This window comes from Schistosoma mansoni, chromosome 5 (assembly GCF_000237925.1).
Source record: "Schistosoma mansoni strain Puerto Rico chromosome 5, complete genome".
NCBI lineage: Eukaryota > Metazoa > Platyhelminthes > Trematoda > Strigeidida > Schistosomatidae > Schistosoma > Schistosoma mansoni.
Window position 1 is genome coordinate 9,230,205 of NC_031499.1, and position 20,940 is coordinate 9,251,144.

At 36.3% G+C, this 20,940-nt stretch overlaps 1 protein-coding gene across 1 annotated transcript in view; it reads right to left on the minus strand.

Annotated features, from left to right (window-relative positions):
* Nucleotides 1–19,684: 19,684 nt before the first annotated feature.
* Nucleotides 19,685–20,940, minus strand: part of Smp_178290 (hypothetical protein) — a gene marked incomplete at both ends in the record, with an annotated part of 17,030 nt that continues 15,774 nt past the window's right edge. The window contains 2 exons of the mRNA XM_018797836.1: nucleotides 19,685–19,772; nucleotides 20,549–20,632. Coding sequence (XP_018652838.1) covers nucleotides 19,685–19,772; nucleotides 20,549–20,632 — 172 coding nt within the window. The remainder of the gene's footprint in view (nucleotides 19,773–20,548; nucleotides 20,633–20,940) is intronic.

Genomic DNA, 20,940 nt, shown 5'->3' on the forward strand with positions numbered 1-20,940 from the left:
GATTAACACATTAGTTGACCAGTTTCACGACCTAAGATTTTATCATTAAATTATTTTGGCCTTCTGTAGGACTGGAATATTTACATTTGGTTGTGTAGTGACCAAGGTCATACTTTTCTAGTCTTTGTCATATTTCAACTTAATTGTTTACTTCAGTACACTCGATATACCAAGTTGAATTATCGAACTGATAGTAGGATGATTGATCTTATAAGGATCTTATAACAAACTGGAACTTTAAATTTTATTGCGACCACAAACCGATCTAGGTTATAGAGTCATTAGAAAGCTGGGAGCACTAAGCGCTAGTTGCGTCTTAGTCATGAGCACCTATGACCAACAACGGAGAACCGAATCAGGGCCGTTTTTCCTATGCTTAGACTCTTAACGTGTAGGACTGTGAGTGAGGATCCATTGGTGTACAAGTCTGAATTCAGTCTATCCGGAATATTACACCACTACTTTCTTCAGTGAGTATTTTTGTCACACCCGACTTCACTGAGCTCCACTAGTCACAGCTTTTCACCGGAATTTCGGAAAGGTCTTTTCTAAGCGTGTCACTTTAAAATCTATCAAGGACCATATTTTAATATTTCCCAACTTCATATGAATTAATGAACGAATATCCAAATTTTGTATTGATCCGATTCTTATTGTACAACTATTTATTACTTTTTTTTCTGGTTAGCGTTTTTTTAGCGAGTTGGTTTTCTACGGGATGGGGTCGCTAACCCCATGCCCAACCCTCCTCCTTTACCCGGGCTTGGGACCGGCAGTATCGCCCGAAGGAGCTACAGGCGGAGTTACAACTATTTATTGCTCAATGTTTATTTTTGGATAAAATTTATAGTTTGTTATTATCAGAAGAGGTTTTGTGGATATTATTGTAATTTTTTGATAGTTTAGATCATGAATCAATTGAAGCTACACCGCCATAGAAAACCTGGAAGCACTAGATGGAATAGCCGTCCGATGGTTAACTCGTTTTCACATTTAAATAATTAACATCATGAATATGATATTCGAGTATAAACTGACAAATTTTCTATTGTAGAGTACAAGTATTCATCAAATGAAGTTGAATTGTCCAAACCTTCTTCTATAACAATCAGTTGTCATGGCTATCGACGTCCTGTATGCAATTTATTATTAATTCATCAAAGTACGTTCTACTCATACTATTTAAAGTAAATAATGATCAAGTATTATTTTGATTTTTATTAAAACAACAAATATTGATCCTTTGAAATCTGACTATAATTACTGCCTAGACTTTTCATGTCGGATTAAACTTGTCTTGATGAACTAATCGAGTTATATTGACCAGAACACTGGTTGTTTTAGGTTCTTCTGTGATAGGTAGATCTGTTAGAAGAGAGAAGGACTAAAAGAAGTAAATGTAGAATCTAAGCTCTCAGTTGTACAACAGTGTGACATCACTAATTTGTCTCCATGAGTAGAGATGGTTAGAAAAACCTGTCGCTTGACTTAACACACCTCACTTCACCCTATTTATTTCCGTGTGTGTCAGCAATAACTTTAAAGTATAAAGCACACATATCCAAATATACTGACAAAGTGGACATGTGTAACTAGCCCTTCTCATGTTGGGAGAACATTCTTAGTCCACTTCCCTTCTCAGTTACTTAAAGATTAAGTACTGTTTTATGATGTGAGTAACCCGGACTTAAGAACCATCCATAGACCTCGAATGAAACTTGAGATTCCGTTGCTTATGAAATCTAGTAATGCTTTATGATACTACTATTCTTGTTGAACTACTAGATAGATATACTTTTGTTAAAGAGCAAAATGTTGCCTCGTTGTAATATAACTAATTCACTAGTTACAAGTTTATTTATCTAACTATGAGTTTCATTGTTTGTGTATGTAATATTGAGTGGCTCTATTGGGCTACTTGATTCAATATAGTGAGGTTTAAAACTTATTGGTTGAAAGATTAAGTTAAACAATAGAAAGTATCTTCTTAACTGCCTCCGAATGCTCTGGTATGGCCGAGAGTGACGAGGGTCCGCTCTCCCTCTCCAAATACTTTCACATAGCCACGCGTATATAGCCTCTGCCACGGAAGTCCTACTCACTGCCTTCTCGTGAAACCGGTGTTGTTTACGAAATTGAGAGGACGAAAATCGAATGTACGACGCTTTAATCGGGTTGGTGGATACAGTGAGTCTACCTAGGGTAGTTGGAAAACCCTGATTCCAAACCAATGGTGCACATGGGCTGGCTCCAGTAGCCTGATGGAACAAATGGCGTATGGATCAATCGTTGGTCACCGGCTACCATGAGACTGCATCTCCTTACGATGCTCTACTGCCTTGTGGACCAGACCTTTAGGTCAAAGGCTCTGGGTGTGGTCCCTTAAGAAAACCACCTGTTTCAGTTTGGGCACCTGGGCAGTATCACAGCCTTCACACAAATCGAATGAGATTTGTTTGGCGCATATGTATTTAATGCCTTTTATACCAATATTTCTGTGTTTAAATAAATAAAAATAATCTTCTTAACTGTTTCAATATTTCCTTGTTTTTATTTTACTTTCTAAATCATCTTCAAGTTTGTCAAAAAGCGAATAATAATGAAGACCTTAATTATTTAATTGTATCAGTTGGACATGATTATGTAGATCTAAGACAAATTCAAGAACAATTCGGACAAAATGATGAACATCAAACTCAACTTTCAGCTGTTCGAAGTAATTTATTTATGGATTTTTTTCCAGTTCTGTTGTGTTGTATAATGTATTTTTAATTTCCTAACTAAAGTTCTTTGTACTATTTTCAATCTTCAATAGCTGTACTTTTCTGTATCCAGGAATTTCTGCCGATTTTTTGTTCATAATGTGAGTGAATGCAGGATTTCTGTGAACTTTTCACTAAAAGTTTGATTTCAAGTGTCTGAACGTACTCGTAGTTGTCTATTATGAATAAGTCAGTGTGCCTTAAACCAATATGTGCGATGAAAGAGAACATGAAATGAAATCCGTCACCGAAATTACACTTAAATGTGCAACATTCATTCACTAAATGAGCGAAAATGTGTTCAGTGGTTCATGATACAATAAACTCATTGAACAATCTTTATTGAGCTATATGAATCATTCACAGGCTTTTATGCTATTTGGAACTTTTCAGTTGGATCTCCTTGCATCCCAACTTTAATGTTCACATTGCGATTTGAAACCATCGCCCTTCGCTTCAAAGTCCCAAAGCATTGTCTACAGAGCTATTAAGTTCAGATAGCCACTTATGTGCTCAACAAGTGTGAATGTGTTAGTGAGTGTGTTTGAAACGGAATGCACTAAGTATGGGTTTCAATGTGAATATCAACCTTGAAATTCAATGCATCTCAATGATGAACCCCAAAGAGGACGAATCAGTCGGCTTCCATTACATTGTTATCCACACACCAATTGTAATGACACTTTAGACAAATTTAACTCATTGAAACTTCAACTCATAATAATTATTATCAGAGTTTCGGGTGGTGTATGCTAATCAAAAGAGTATTGCTACACTACAAAGCTGCTCATTCGACGAATCACATAAATATTCACCGGAAACAAAATAGAACAGCAACTTTGGTACATTAAGGCTGATTTCATAGATACTAACTATCCCTGACGGTTTACTGAAGGAAATGGTGTAAACCTCACGAATCAATCAAAACCCCCAAATATACTAAATAAGATACTGTATAAACTTAGATGCAGTGGTGATGACTTCGACAAAATCATAAGAAATGAAGCTACTAAATAACCACACTAAGCACTACGTAACACCTCTACATACATTTTACACTATCTCCTGAATATTGCCCATCTTTGGAGAGAACACATTACTTTGATTGATAAATGTCATGTCTATATACATGTTTTCTTGTTCTTGTACAGTTAGGTAGGTATACAAGTGGTTTATTGAGAAACATTTCTTATTGCGTTATAGTGTATCATTTAACATGAGTCAGTAAAAGATAATGTCTAACTGTGAATTGTTTCATTACCACATATGATCAGACCCATAGTTTGTCATCAAAAGAGGCTTTTGTGGAGATTTCAGTAATTTTATAGTTGAAGTCATGAGTCAATTGAAGATAGACCACTATGGAAACCCTGGAAGCATTGGATGGCCGTTTCGTCCTATTATGGGACTCCTCAGCAGTGGCCTCGCCTCGCAGACTGATAGGTCCTGGGTTCAATCTCGCGAGTCGAGATCGTGGATGCACACTGCTGAGGAGTCCCACAATAGGACGAAACGGCCATCCAGTGCTTCCAGGTTTTCCATGGTGATCATAGTTTGTTGTTTTTTATTTTTGTTTGTAACCAATTTGTCTTATTAACCACATATCATTGTTCATTTACTGTCTATATTTCTACAGCTTCCAGCATAAGGATTCATATTAACCGTTCACGTCAAATGGGTTCAGGTGCACATGCTATTGTTTGGAGATTAACCAATTTATCCCATTAAATTATTTAAATATTCATCATGATCATTATTATTGTTCTTAATTTACCTTAATTAAAAGACTTTCTTTATCTTTCAAATTTATACTATTTAAAAACTAAAGAGTAGTTCAACGTAATGGTATAAATACTTTTTCTGTTCATTCAATATTCACAAATCTAAAGTATATTGATCTATTGTGCATAAATTATTTCCTATCATTTCATCTATTACTAATCATATTAGTAACTGACTTAAGCACTGATTATCACTGATGAGTACAATTTTAATGAAGGATCTGTTTGTGTCTTTCATTCATTCATTATTATTATTGATTTCTATGTATCTTAAACCGCTATCATCGCCGTTGTTGTTGTTGTCGTCGTCATCGTCGTTGTTTTCGTTGTCGTTGCTGTGCAATAATTATTTATTTGTTTTTATTTTTATTTATTCATTTAAGCATCTGCTTTTTCCTTATTTTTTTTGTTGTTGTTGCTAATTACAATTTTCTTTTGATGAGTCCAATGTTCAAATGACTAATATTTTGTCGTTTGTATTTTTCTTTTCTTTTTTTAAATGCATTTAATTTGTAAAACTGAGTTAATCAATCATTGAAAAGTAAAACAGATTGATGATCATTTAGTTCTTGTTGTTAATTGACATATCTTGATCAATTTAGAATGTAACTTCTTAGTTGTGTGACTCATTACTCAGTTCAAAATCGTTTGTAATGGCGAAGTTGCATCCACTCTTTGTGTTCTGCCAAACTATAATCTTCTGAATTCTTCATGTACTTATCTTTTTTCTCTTTACAAATTTATTTCACTGGATTATACCCCTTCAATAACATCTTCAAACCTTAATCTTTCACATTAATGCTTAGACTCTGACTACTTCTACCACTATGGGATTTGAATCGAAAACTGCATCTCTGTGCTAATGTGGTATGGCAACTCGAACTGATTTACGTACGTACGAAGTTCTACGTTACGACTGACTGACCTACTCATTCTATGCAAAAGTTAGGTAGTTGGGGCCTGATAGTCGAAGGTACTTGTTTATTGGTAATCACCTGGTAGATGGCTGTGAGTATATGTTACTTGATTAGTATTGAGAATTAGATGAGTATTGCCTTAGTTACTGTTCGATATATTTGTTAATTTTATGGAATACACACTTCTCATTGCATCTTCGTAGTTCACTTCATTTTCGTTAATACACATTACCATAAACGTGAGAAAGTTGGACATGTACGAGAAGTTTACGAAAGTTTAAAGTTGTTTGGTATAGAGCCACTGAATGATTATTACCCTATTTGAACAGGAGAGTGGATTCGTTGTCACTTACTACTGTTTGTAACAGTACCTCACGCTACTAGTACAGACAAGTTCCATTCGTTATTTCTTGATATTGGTAACATGAAGTCTATTATTCGCAAAAGAAAATTTAATGCCGTATATCTTAAACTCACATGTAGTACGATCGTCTTTATCATTGACCATCAGTTGCCGATGAATGGTACAGGTAATATCTAACTGAGAAAAGAAGAGGGTGATGACGTTATTGTTTATTTCCTAGTCAGTGATTTTGGCAAATCTATGCTTGAGTTAACGTTCTTTATTCACAGATTTTCATGAATAAAACTTAGACTAGACTAACTACTATTACTACACTATTGAGGCTGCACATACAGATTCTTACCGTTTGGATTAAGCGTTTTACTTCCGATATTCCGGAGAGTAATAAATCAAAATATTATCTGTCTTGATGGTGTTCAATCGCATCAGGATTATATCGAAATTCATACCGCAGATATTGAATTGCGTAATAAACATGTGTTAAGGTTCACATAGTGTTGATGTTCACTCTGGAACTCTGAGATGCAGGTACATCCAGATGATGAGTACCAAATAGGACGAAACGCGCGTCAAACTGGATTCCACTGCTAACCACTATCCATCTTTGCTTATAAAGCCTACGACTTATGGCAATATCGAGGCAGTCCGCACAGGATGCACATATACCAGTAAGAGACTGATCATTTGCAGTTCTAAATAACAGTGGGAATATACAAGTAAACAATACCAAGTGAATTGTAAACTTGGCTTTCAATGCTTTTAGTAATTTGTAGTTAATGAATAAGGTTTACTCTTGAAATAATACAATACACCTTCGTTCCACACATACGCACTCTTTGTATATTGACATTATCTTATAGTTTAAATCATGAGTCCATTGAAGCTAGACCACCATGGAAACAGTGGACGGCCATTTCGCCCTTTTGTGAGACTCCTCAGCAGACAATGGTGGACGGTCACTCCATTTCGTGGATTGGTTGAAGTTAAACATTAACACCGTTGGATGTCCGGCTCAGTGGTCTAGAGGTTAAGCGATCGCGCGCGAGACTGACAGGTCCTTGGTTTGAATCTCGCAACACGGGATCGTGGATGCACACTGCTGAGGGGTCTCACAATAGAACAAAACAGCTGTTCAGTGCTTCCAGTTTCTCCATAGTGGTCTAGTTTCAATTGGCTCATGATTTCAACTATATAACATTACTAAAATCTTCACAAAAACCGCCTTCTGATATTGAAATTATCATTCAAATTAGATGAAACTTGAAACTTATCCAAATTATCCCATCACTTGTTGCTATCACTATGTTCAAATGACAAGGATACAGTAGTAATTATTATTAGTTTTATCATCATAGAAAAAACCATAAACAAATTTGTAACAATAAATTGGTAGTCATGGCCACATCCACACACACAAACAAACACAAACACACTCATGGTTATACACATACATACTCATACTTTTAATAAAATGTAATATATATATGTATATGTATATATAAAAATAAACTTGTAATTGTATCTGTATTTGTGTTTACTGTTTATAATCAAGTGACGGGGGGGGGTTCGGGGAAAGTGTAATTTCATTTTAATGAATGAATATTTGATTACATCATCATTATAAAATTTAATCTAAATTTTCAAAATTGAAAATATTCGAATTGGTTGATGTATTCTTTGGAATTATTGAAGGACTAAAATAAAGGAAATTGAATAGAAAGGAAAGGTTATTAGTAGTTGATTATTTGATATTAAGATGTAAAAGTCTGATAGTTATAACATACTTTATGCTGTTTTGTCCTAGTGTGCGACTCCTCAATGGTAGTATGCATCCATGATGCCGTTTCGAGAGATTCGAACGCGAACGAACGATTGACCTCTAGACCATTGAGTCGGCCGGCATCCAACGATTTTCATGTCTAACTTGAATCAATCCACGAAATTGAGCAATAGTCCACCATTGTCTTCAGTAAGTAATTGCCTCTACAATAGACATGGTTGAACATCATTGTCCACAGTTTCTTACTAGAACTCCAGGAATACCTCATGAAGTCTGAGAGATCGTAGGTAATGTGTTCGGGTCCTATGTGCGGGACTGTGGATGCGCACTATTGAGGAGTGTCATACTAGGACGAAATGGCCGTCCAATGCTTCTAGGTTCTCTATGGTGATATAGCTTTGATCGACTCATGAATTAAACTATAAAAAAATAATCCAATATCCACAGTACCCCATTCTGGTAATAGTCTATTTAGTATATTAAAATTAAAACGATTCATTTCCGTTGTAAATGATTATCTTTGTTCAAACAAATGAGATCAACCAGTCAATCAGATCAAAGCCAAATGGAATCATGTTATGTGAATTCCTAGGAAAAATCTATTGTATTTACATCTGTATACATCATCATAGGTATCAATACCATGGATGGACTTGATTGTTTCAAATAATTTCGTGACTTCATGAAAGTCAATTCTTTACTCCGAAGAAGTGGCTTACCTTAAGTGACGAAACGTTAGAAATACAATTTTTCTACTCATTGGAATATAACAAGAAATATATATTTATTATTTCATAAAAAATATTTTCTTGAGTAGTCACCAAAGATCGAGTATACTGTGGAGCAGTTCGTTCTGTTCTACTCTATGGCTAAGAAACGTGACCATTAAGAGTATAATATACTCGTAATTTGCTAGTATTTAATCACAGATGTCTTGGAAATATTGATCACATCTGCTGAGGTTAGAAAGAGAGTATTAGATATTGATGGTAAATCAGCTGATGAGGTTGTGAATATTCATCGACCGAGATTTTTGGTCCACGTGTTATGTATGCCTGAACACCGATTACCATGACGCGCTATACTGACTAGTATTGAGGATGGTTGGAAGAGAGTTAGGGGCGGTCAAACCAAAACGTGCTTTCAGTTCTTGAGGTAACTACCTTCTAGTCTGAGCCATGTTTCCAGATACAGACCACTTCGTTGGGGTCCACAGGAATATCGTAACCAATGGTTGGAGACTGTAAATGACATGATTCAGAATCGACTACAATGGCGTCGGTGTATACACTCTTTGTCTTCCCTTAAACTATGAGAATAAAACTGCTTTTTACCTTTTCTTCTACGAACTAATTCTTTCTTCCTTATACTATATCCTTATACACAATCTTACTTTTATATATTACTACTATTGAAGTAATTATTTCTATGGTAATTTCTGTGGTAATGAGGTGTGTCAACATGGACTGATATATATATATATGTCTGATCCTACGGTGCAACTGATTGACGGACTGAATCACTACTGAATGGTTTTTTTCTAGAATTTATCATAATCTGTAAGCTACTTTTCTCAAGAAAATTAATTCTTTTCTTCCATTAAAACCTCGTCATGGAATCTTGTACATTCATGATTTGGAAATTGAACTAACTTCGGTATTATTATAACGATTGTGCCGAATCTCCTTGAAACAGATTATTTGAATTCTAGAAAACTGTCAGGGAGATCCAGGAAATTCTTCGAAAAAAAGCTAAAAAGAGGCTCTGTAAACTCTGTGAAACCCTTTTAACTAATCAACATGCAATAGAATAAGTAGAAATAATACTAAAAAGACGATGTTACCTGAATGTAAAATCAAGGATAACCATTAAAGTACAACTTACATCATAGAATTCTGTGGTAATCTTTCTGGTACATTGGTCATCATGTTAGTTATAACTGGTGATTTAAGCATTTGCATGTTTGTTGATAAAGTTTGACTGAAATCATATAAAAAAGTTATTATGTAATCATTATGACAATTAAACATTTTAAAATTTCCAATGATAAGTTTACTAACTATTACCATGAAAAAAAGGTATAAGTATTCATAAACAGTTGTCTACGAAAGATACTCAATATCCGTTAACCGGATATCATCAGCAACAGCCTACTATAGGAGAGCACGAACCAGCTTCTAGATGAGGAGGAAATTAGAAAAAGATGATGGAAGTGGATAGGACATACATTGAGGAAATCATCAAACGGCATCATGATGCGATCGCTTATTTGGAATCGTAAAGGGAAGCGGAAAAGAGGGAGGTCAAAGAACGTGCTACCTCGGGAATCGGAAGCAGATATGAAGAGGATAAAACGATTGTTGATGACGGAGTTTGATGTAGAATACTGGTGAGTGGCCTATGCTCCTCCATGATGGGTAACAGGTGTAATTAAGTAAGTATCCTACGAATAGTCATTTTGTCTTTCATAATACCTATTATAGATAAGTCGATGGAATAATAATAAGGTTTACCAACAAGCTTAATGTTATTTGATTTCTTTCTAGCAAGATTAGGAAATGAATCCCTTCAAAAAGGTTGTCAATGATCTAGATTTCTGTTGTGTTGCCGTGACAACACATTTATCATGGTGGATCAGAATATTATTAAAGTGTTAAAGAAGTTGAACAGTGTACACTCAGTAATCACTTTCGTTTGTGGGGACGAGTGTAACAATCAATTACATCTTCTTGATATATTGTAAAAGAAAACGGGATGATGATTTTTTAGGCCTGTTATATCCCGAAGGGAATTATGAATGGTAACTTTGAGAACTATTTATGGACCAATGTGATATGTATATTTCCTATTGTATAATTGTTAAGTGACTAAACTATGCGTATTCGTGTTCCTCTTATTATAAGCTTTATTTTGACCTATAGACTATTATTATATGATTTACCATTCTTGAGTTATACCCAGTCTATTAATTACTGTTCCCCCTATTCACAGCTACATTTGGCTAAATCTTGTACAAATTTTATTTTCTATTTTATGGTACGATGTGGTCAGTTTGTTTGGCATATAAACCCAGTATGTTTGAGAATAATGATTCATATTGCAGAGGCTTTTATTGGTGTCCTGGATTTTAACTGGCTGGGCTAGGCAGAAAGCAGGACTGATAAGTATTCTAGACTGCTCATACGGCTTTTGTGTATCATTGGGCGATCAATAAATTCACTGTTCTCTGATTGGCGGGAATCAGCACTTTCATATATCAAATAGGGCACGCACTCACACGATATAACAAGGCCCATTTAAGAACCATCAATTATACTCATAAGATATATACTCGTTTAAACATTGGATCTATAGTATGTTTTATTGAAGAGTTTCAGGTCAAAACATTTGCCTAGTATTCCGTAATTTACAAAAACATACCTAATAGTCCTGTGAATCTGCCTAATTGTATTTATATAGTTTATATATCACCACTAAAACCCAAGAAATAACCTACAGTTGTTGCTTGCACTTACGGGACTCCACAACAATGCTTATCTAAGAATTCCTGAGGTAAAAATTCAGGACCATGAGTACGGTTCGTCAGAACCTAATTACAAGGGCACTAAGTAGGAATCCAGCTAAATCAATATATTGAGTGAACATTTTCATCGGCTATCTTAGATGACTTTCTTACACTCGACATCACTGAACGTCACTAATCAGGGGTTATTACTAGAACTCTATGAATTGAATCTTCAAAACAAGTGAGCACATGATTGATAACAGTTTAGATAGTTGGTAAAGACTGAAGAATACACATAGTATAATCACATACTGAAATTAGTTAGACAACCATTGAAAACATCAAGCACTTAACCAATATTTGTTCCCAATATAACCTAAGTTATGGTTGTGGATTTGAACTTCCAAGATGATACATACCACAAACCGAACGCTGTCTAGCACCAACTAAGACGGTACAATATTCACATAGTGAAAATACAAACTAACTTCAATGAATTTGAAACTCTGAGTTCTGGAAGTTATAGTATGACATTAATTGTATGTTTACTATAGAGCAGCTGTTTACAAGTATGCTCAATTAAATTCTTTCTTTTTTAAAACTACAGACATTATTATGTAATGAACGATTACATTAAGCATGTCGATTCACAAAAGTGAAGTACAGCAAAATATGTTGATGATACACAAAACAAAAACATAAAGAACAAACCAGAGGTTGATACATAGAAATAAACGACATCAAACTAAAAAGAAGAGATAATTATGACAGCAACAATGAAAAACCAAAAATTTGAACGAACCAACAAACAAAGGAAAACTAAAGGAAAAATGAAAAGGAGTATGACTTACGATGCAGGCATTGCTGTTGCTAATCTTGACATATCACGAGGTATCCTCTTATCCATTGAGGTGAGAGGCAGTGTTGACCCTACCAATCCAGCTGGCCTACAAACGGAAATCCAAATAATCAGTCTCACATAAATACACTAATTCCACACCAACAAACACAAAATGTATCTTATCACTCCAACATTGAGTGAATGCGAGTTAATAGTGATTGTCACACATTGTCACCATATGGAATCTGTTATGCGTGCATGTGTGAGTGTGCACGACTATGCATGTATGTATGTATGTATGTATGTATGTATGTATGTATGTATGTATGTATGTACGTGTGTATGCATGTGTGTGTGATTGTGTTTGTGCCAATTCGACTTGGTGCATTGGAAGAGAGATTTTCACACTGAACGTATTATTTTTTGGTGAGGAGGCGACACAAGCATTATTATGTGACATTTATTAAGTGATCAATGTAGGATAAGTGAATGAGACGTGTGTGATGCATGTGATTATAGGTTAGCTGTGATTGTGGATCTGTGTAAACACTGATGTGTTTGTGAGGTTGACAATTCTAGTGAATAGTGTGAATGAGACTGTGGATTATTGTTGGTGTTGTGTAGAGGCGGTAATCATTAGTCCTGGTCATTCAGTGCAACATTCTCCCTCACATCCGACGTTGCACATCACAAAGCACATCATTCGAATGTTCAATTTGTACATCTGTGTTTCACTCATGTAGTTCTGACCGAATATACACTTCAACTTTGCTCTCAACATATACACATCTCAAATTCAACTGTGATGTTTATATGAACCAGTGATTTCTTTGTATTGATGACTGTTTTGATTTTGAATTCCAAATACAGTACATTCTTTCGTGCTCATCTAATACTTCTTGAATAAATTGCGTTATTGCTGGAATCACTAGTTTATATTATAATTCAAATACTCTCAAACATCACATCAACAAACACGCAAACACACAGACACCTATGTAAATCTGTACTGCTTTCAACCAGCTAGCTCAACATCCATTCACATTCCACTTCGTATTCTCAACTACCACCAACCGACCACCCATCCACCCACTCAATACCAACACGTTCGTGTTCATACTTATGTCAGATATTCACATGCGATCATTCCATCTCTATCCATACTGCTATCTTCAATACTACTATGTCAAACGACCGATTCAACTCATTGTGAATTGTCGATCCGATTACATCACTACACAGATACCACGGTTTCCGAGGTAGCCTACATTCTCATCAGCCTCAACCAATACACTCGTCCACTCAGGTCAATCAACATGCATACACGCATTCGTGTTTCCATTCATCCGGATCCTCACTTCCAAACACACGTACACAAACAAACAACCACAAACAACAACAACAACCTCACCAACACCATCGTCGTCGTCATCAATTACTCAATTACATACACAGCTCTCATTTATACACCGATCTCGAAACCAGTGGAACAAACAACCGGACACTGACTCACATTATTCTGAAATGTAGTATCGTTCGACATGTTAAGCCCATATACTTTATTCTTGCGTCTGACCAAGCCAATTTAACTGTCCACTATGAATCATCTTTCCATCTTGTCAATTATTCACTTATTAACCTTGACCATTTTTGTATGAGCGTAGTTATTGGTACCCTTATTATCCTTTTTATCACATGTCTGTCATTTGTTTTTGTCTGACTATAAATATTGATTAACGCTTGGTAAAAGTATGTTGGCTTCACCGCCATCTCAAATGCATGTCATTTTCATTTCGCTCGCTGATATTTACTCATGTGCTCATAACTTTCTGCTCTGCATCATTCGTTAATAAAACTGTAGCTGACGCTTCTCTTTGCCTTCTGATATCATGCACCGTTAAGGCTTGTATTATAACGGTTATCAGGGTGAACGATTAACGAAGCATGGCACTACAGAACCACCTAACTACACAATGAAATTGAACGCCAAATTACTCGACTCTCACAAACATCTCTCATTCATCATTAGATTCGATTAGACAACCACACATTTTTACAACATTAGTCATGTTGTTATAAGCTAAGATAGATAGTGGGTAGCAGTGGAATTCAGGATGCGCGTCTCGTCCTATTTGGGATTTGTCAGCTAGCCACTATCCATCTTTGCTTATAAATCTTGTGACTTGAGGCAATATCGAGGCAGTCCTCACAGGATGCACATATGCCAACAAGAGACTGATCAATTGCAGTCCAATATAACAATGGGAGGATACAAGTAAACAACACCAAATGAAGTAATCATGTTAATTATTACAAGCATACATTTCGATCCGTCTTTATTGAAGCGTGAGATTTTCAGAACAAAAAATGAAAGTGTGTTAGAAAACAGCCATGTGAGTGTTATATATGTGTGAGGCAGCAAACAAGAGGGCATGACTCACGATGCAGGCATTGCTGTTGCTAATCTTGACATATCACGAGGTATCATCTTATCCATTGAGGTGAGAGGCAGTGTTGACCCTACCAATCCAGCTGGCCTACAAACGGAAATCCAAATAATCAGTCTCACATAAATACACTAATTCCACACCAACAAACACAAAATGTATCTTATCACTCCAACATTGAGTGAATGCGAGTTAATAGTGATTGTCACACATTGTCACCATATGGAATCTGTTATGCGTGCATGTGTGAGTGTGCACGACTATGCATGTATGTATGTATGTATGTATGTATGTACGTGTGTATGTATGTGTGTGTGATTGTGTTTGTGCCAATTCGACTTGATGCATTGATAGAGAGATTTTCACACTGAACGTATTATTTTTTGGTGAGGAGGCGACACAAGCATTATTATGTGACATTTATTAAGTGATCAATGTAGGATAAGTGAATGAGACGTGTGTGATGCATGTGATTATAGGTTAGCTGTGATTGTGGATCTGTGTAAACACTGATGTGTTTGTGAGGTTGACAATTCTAGTGAATAGTGTGAATGAGACTGTGGATTATTGTTGGTGTTGTGTAGAGGCGGTAATCATTAGTCCTGGTCATTCAGTGCAACATTCTCCCTCACATCCGACGTTGCACATCACAAAGCACATCATTCGAATGTTCAATTTGTACATCTGTGTTTCACTCATGTAGTTCTGACCGAATATACACTTCAACTTTGCTCTCAACATATACACATCTCAAATTCAACTGTGATGTTTATATGAACCAGTGATTTCTTTGTATTGATGACTGTTTTGATTTTGAATTCCAAATACAGTACATTCTTTCGTGCTCATCTAATACTTCTTGAATAAATTGCGTTGTTGCTGGAATCACTAGTTTATATTATAATTCAAATACTCTCAAACATCACATCAACAAACACGCAAACACACAGACACCTATGTAAATCTGTACTGCTTTCAACCAGCTAGCTCAACATCCATTCACATTCCACTTCGTATTCTCAACTACCACCAACCGACCACCCATCCACCCACTCAATACCAACACGTTCGTGTTCATACTTATGTCAGATATTCACATGCGATCATTCCATCTCTATCCATACTGCTATCTTCAATACTACTATGTCAAACGACCGATTCAACTCATTGTGAATTGTCGATCCGATTACATCACTACACAGATACCACGGTTTCCGAGGTAGCCTACATTCTCATCAGCCTCAACCAATACACTCGTCCACTCAGGTCAATCAACATGCATACACGCATTCGTGTTTCCATTCATCCGGATCCTCACTTCCAAACACACGTACACAAACAAACAACCACAAACAACAACAACAACCTCACCAACACCATCGTCGTCGTCATCAATTACTCAATTACATACACAGCTCTCATTTATACACCGATCTCGAAACCAGTGGAACAAACAACCGGACACTGACTCACATTATTCTGAAATGTAGTATCGTTCGACATGTTAAGCCCATATACTTTATTCTTGCGTCTGACCAAGCCAATTTAACTGTCCACTATGAATCATCTTTCCATCTTGTCAATTATTCACTTATTAACCTTGACCATTTTTGTATGAGCGTAGTTATTGGTACCCTTATTATCCTTTTTATCACATGTCTGTCATTTGTTTTTGTCTGACTATAAATATTGATTAACGCTTGGTAAAAGTATGTTGGCTTCACCGCCATCTCAAATGCATGTCATTTTCATTTCGCTCGCTGATATTTACTCATGTGCTCATAACTTTCTGCTCTGCATCATTCGTTAATAAAACTGTAGCTGACGCTTCTCTTTGCCTTCTGATATCATGCACCGTTAAGGCTTGTATTATAACGGTTATCAGGGTGAACGATTAACGAAGCATGGCACTACAGAACCACCTAACTACACAATGAAATTGAACGCCAAATTACTCGACTCTCACAAACATCTCTCATTCATCATTAGATTCGATTAGACAACCACACATTTTTACAACATTAGTCATGTTGTTATAAGCTAAGATAGATAGTGGGTAGCAGTGGAATTCAGGATGCGCGTCTCGTCCTATTTGGGATTTGTCAGCTAGCCACTATCCATCTTTGCTTATAAATCTTGTGACTTGAGGCAATATCGAGGCAGTCCTCACAGGATGCACATATGCCAACAAGAGACTGATCAATTGCAGTCCAATATAACAATGGGAGGATACAAGTAAACAACACCAAATGAAGTAATCATGTTAATTATTACAAGCATACATTTCGATCCGTCTTTATTGAAGCGTGAGATTTTCAGAACAAAAAATGAAAGTGTGTTAGAAAACAGCCATGTGAGTGTTATATATGTGTGAGGCAGCAAACAAGAGGGCATGACTCACGATGCAGGCATTGCTGTTGCTAATCTTGACATATCACGAGGTATCATCTTATCCATTGAGGTGAGAGGCAGTGTTGACCCTACCAATCCAGCTGGCCTACAAACGGAAATCCAAATAATCAGTCTCACATAAATACACTAATTCCACACCAACAAACACAAAATGTATCTTATCACTCCAACATTGAGTGAATGCGAGTTAATAGTGATTGTCACACATTGTCACCATATGGAATCTGTTATGCGTGCATGTGTGAGTGTGCACGACTATGCATGTATGTATGTATGTATGTATGTATGTATGTATGTATGTACGTGTGTATGCATGTGTGTGTGATTGTGTTTGTGCCAATTCGACTTGGTGCATTGGTAGAGAGATTTTCACACTGAACGTATTATTTTTTGGTGAGGAGGCGACACAAGCATTATTATGTGACATTTATTAAGTGATCAATGTAGGATAAGTGAATGAGACGTGTGTGATGCATGTGATTATAGGTTAGCTGTGATTGTGGATCTGTGTAAACACTGATGTGTTTGTGAGGTTGACAATTCTAGTGAATAGTGTGAATGAGACTGTGGATTATTGTTGGTGTTGTGTAGAGGCGGTAATCATTAGTCCTGGTCATTCAGTGCAACATTCTCCCTCACATCCGACGTTGCACATCACAAAGCACATCATTCGAATGTTCAATTTGTACATCTGTGTTTCACTCATGTAGTTCTGACCGAATATACACTTCAACTTTGCTCTCAACATATACACATCTCAAATTCAACTGTGATGTTTATATGAACCAGTGATTTCTTTGTATTGATGACTGTTTTGATTTTGAATTCCAAATACAGTACATTCTTTCGTGCTCATCTAATACTTCTTGAATAAATTGCGTTGTTGCTGGAATCACTAGTTTATATTATAATTCAAATACTCTCAAACATCACATCAACAAACACGCAAACACACAGACACCTATGTAAATCTGTACTGCTTTCAACCAGCTAGCTCAACATCCATTCACATTCCACTTCGTATTCTCAACTACCACCAACCGACCACCCATCCACCCACTCAATACCAACACGTTCGTGTTCATACTTATGTCAGATATTCACATGCGATCATTCCATCTCTATCCATACTGCTATCTTCAATACTACTATGTCAAACGACCGATTCAACTCATTGTGAATTGTCGATCCGATTACATCACTACACAGATACCACGGTTTCCGAGGTAGCCTACATTCTCATCAGCCTCAACCAATACACTCGTCCACTCAGGTCAATCAACATGCATACACGCATTCGTGTTTCCATTCATCCGGATCCTCACTTCCAAACACACGTACACAAACAAACAACCACAAACAACAACAACAACCTCACCAACACCATCGTCGTCGTCATCAATTACTCAATTACATACACAGCTCTCATTTATACACCGATCTCGAAACCAGTGGAACAAACAACCGGACACTGACTCACATTATTCTGAAATGTAGTATCGTTCGACATGTTAAGCCCATATACTTTATTCTTGCGTCTGACCAAGCCAATTTAACTGTCCACTATGAATCATCTTTCCATCTTGTCAATTATTCACTTATTAACCTTGACCATTTTTGTATGAGCGTAGTTATTGGTACCCTTATTATCCTTTTTATCACATGTCTGTCATTTGTTTTTGTCTGACTATAAATATTGATTAACGCTTGGTAAAAGTATGTTGGCTTCACCGCCATCTCAAATGCATGTCATTTTCATTTCGCTCGCTGATATTTACTCATGTGCTCATAACTTTCTGCTCTGCATCATTCGTTAATAAAACTGTAGCTGACGCTTCTCTTTGCCTTCTGATATCATGCACCGTTAAGGCTTGTATTATAACGGTTATCAGGGTGAACGATTAACGAAGCATGGCACTACAGAACCACCTAACTACACAATGAAATTGAACGCCAAATTACTCGACTCTCACAAACATCTCTCATTCATCATTAGATTCGATTAGACAACCACACATTTTTACAACATTAGTCATGTTGTTATAAGCTAAGATAGATAGTGGGTAGCAGTGGAATTCAGGATGCGCGTCTCGTCCTATTTGGGATTTGTCAGCTAGCCACTATCCATCTTTGCTTATAAATCTTGTGACTTGAGGCAATATCGAGGCAGTCCTCACAGGATGCACATATGCCAACAAGAGACTGATCAATTGCAGTCCAATATAACAATGGGAGGATACAAGTAAACAACACCAAATGAAGTAATCATGTTAATTATTACAAGCATACATTTCGATCCGTCTTTATTGAAGCGTGAGATTTTCAGAACAAAAAATGAAAGTGTGTTAGAAAACAGCCATGTGAGTGTTATATATGTGTGAGGCAGCAAACAAGAGGGCATGACTCACGATGCAGGCATTGCTGTTGCTAATCTTGACATATCACGAGGTATCATCTTATCCATTGAGGTGAGAGGCAGTGTTGACCCTACCAATCCAGCTGGCCTACAAACGGAAATCCAAATAATCAGTCTCACATAAATACACTAATTCCACACCAACAAACACAAAATGTATCTTATCACTCCAACATTGAGTGAATGCGAGTTAATGGTCACTGTGACACATTGTCTGAATTTGGGATCTGTTGTGCGGTCGTTGCTTATTTTGTGTTCATGTCTGCATGTATTTTTTTAGTAATTATGTATTATGTGTATATATATATGTATTTTATGCATCTATATTCTTTTGTGTTGTGTGTTGTGACTAGTTTTGCTCGGTTAGTTTTTGGAATGATTAGTTATCATAATTGGCTTTTAACTCGAATATATTTTGACTATAGTAGGGAATAATCTTACCACTAAATATCATTTGACTTACGTTCCAACTATTTGTGGAAGACCGCCAATTATGTTACTTCCCATTGGAGCAAGTGGCATTGGTAAACCTGTTGGTGGAATTGGCCTGTTGAAAAATATAAATTGTACAGTTTGTTAATATAATAAATTCATCGATTTACTATCTTTTTTAATGAATCACTAAATTATACTCATTAAGTATTATCAACCGTATGAGTTGAATTTTAATGAGATCGGTTTCATCAATTGATCTAAAGTAGTTTATTGGATATTATGTACTAGCAGCAACAGCGTTTTATGGGAGAGAACAAACCACTTTCCAGCTGAAGAGAAAATTGGGAAAATAGATTGAAAGTGGATAGGACATACATCGAGGAAATCACCAAACTGCATTACGAGGCAAGCTTTAATTTGGAATGCAGAAGGTAAATGGAAAAGAGGAAGATCAAAGAACACAGTCAGTCGGGAATTGGAAACAGACATGAAAAAGATGTATGTTAATGGAAAGAACTGGAAAGGATTGCTCAGGACAAGGTTGGATGGCAAATACTGGTGTACGGCCTATGCTCCTCATGAGAGGTAACAGGCGTAAGTAAGTAATCCAGTTTATATGATAGGAATTTTCTAGGTGATCAAGTATTAGTTGGGTTATTGCGATTATGCTTGTTGTTGGAACAGTATACAATATTAGAACAATATTTTCTCACTACATATGTGTTCATCCACAGATGAATCTATACTACAAACACGGATCATTCTTGTAAACATGGATCATCGTCGATCATTATGTTGAAGAAAATTCACCAGAAAAAGAAGGTGAAAGAGAGAAATATTGGTGTTTCCATAGTAAGGAAATGTTTTGAAAAAGAAAGTGTGACTTACGATCCAACTACTTGTGGAAGACCGCCAATCATGTTACTCCCCACTGGAGTGAGTGGCATTGGTAAACCTGTCAGTGGTGCTGGCCTGTTGAAAAATATAAATTGTACAGTTCGTCAATATAATATATTCATTGATTGACGATTTTTAATCAGAGGGGGTTTTGTGGAGAATTTAGTATTTTCATAGTTGAAATCATGATCGTTATAACCCCATTTAGTGTCTTCAATAAGAACATATTACCGTCTAATTAAAAATGACATTTACTTGGGGGGGCTCTCTTACCTCGTTCCCGTCCTCCTTTTTCCCTGCGGCCCGACTTTGTTGTAATCACTTCCCTTGCTTATCGACTGGTATTGAATCCTCAAGGACTTTCAGATTCCATGACAGATAAC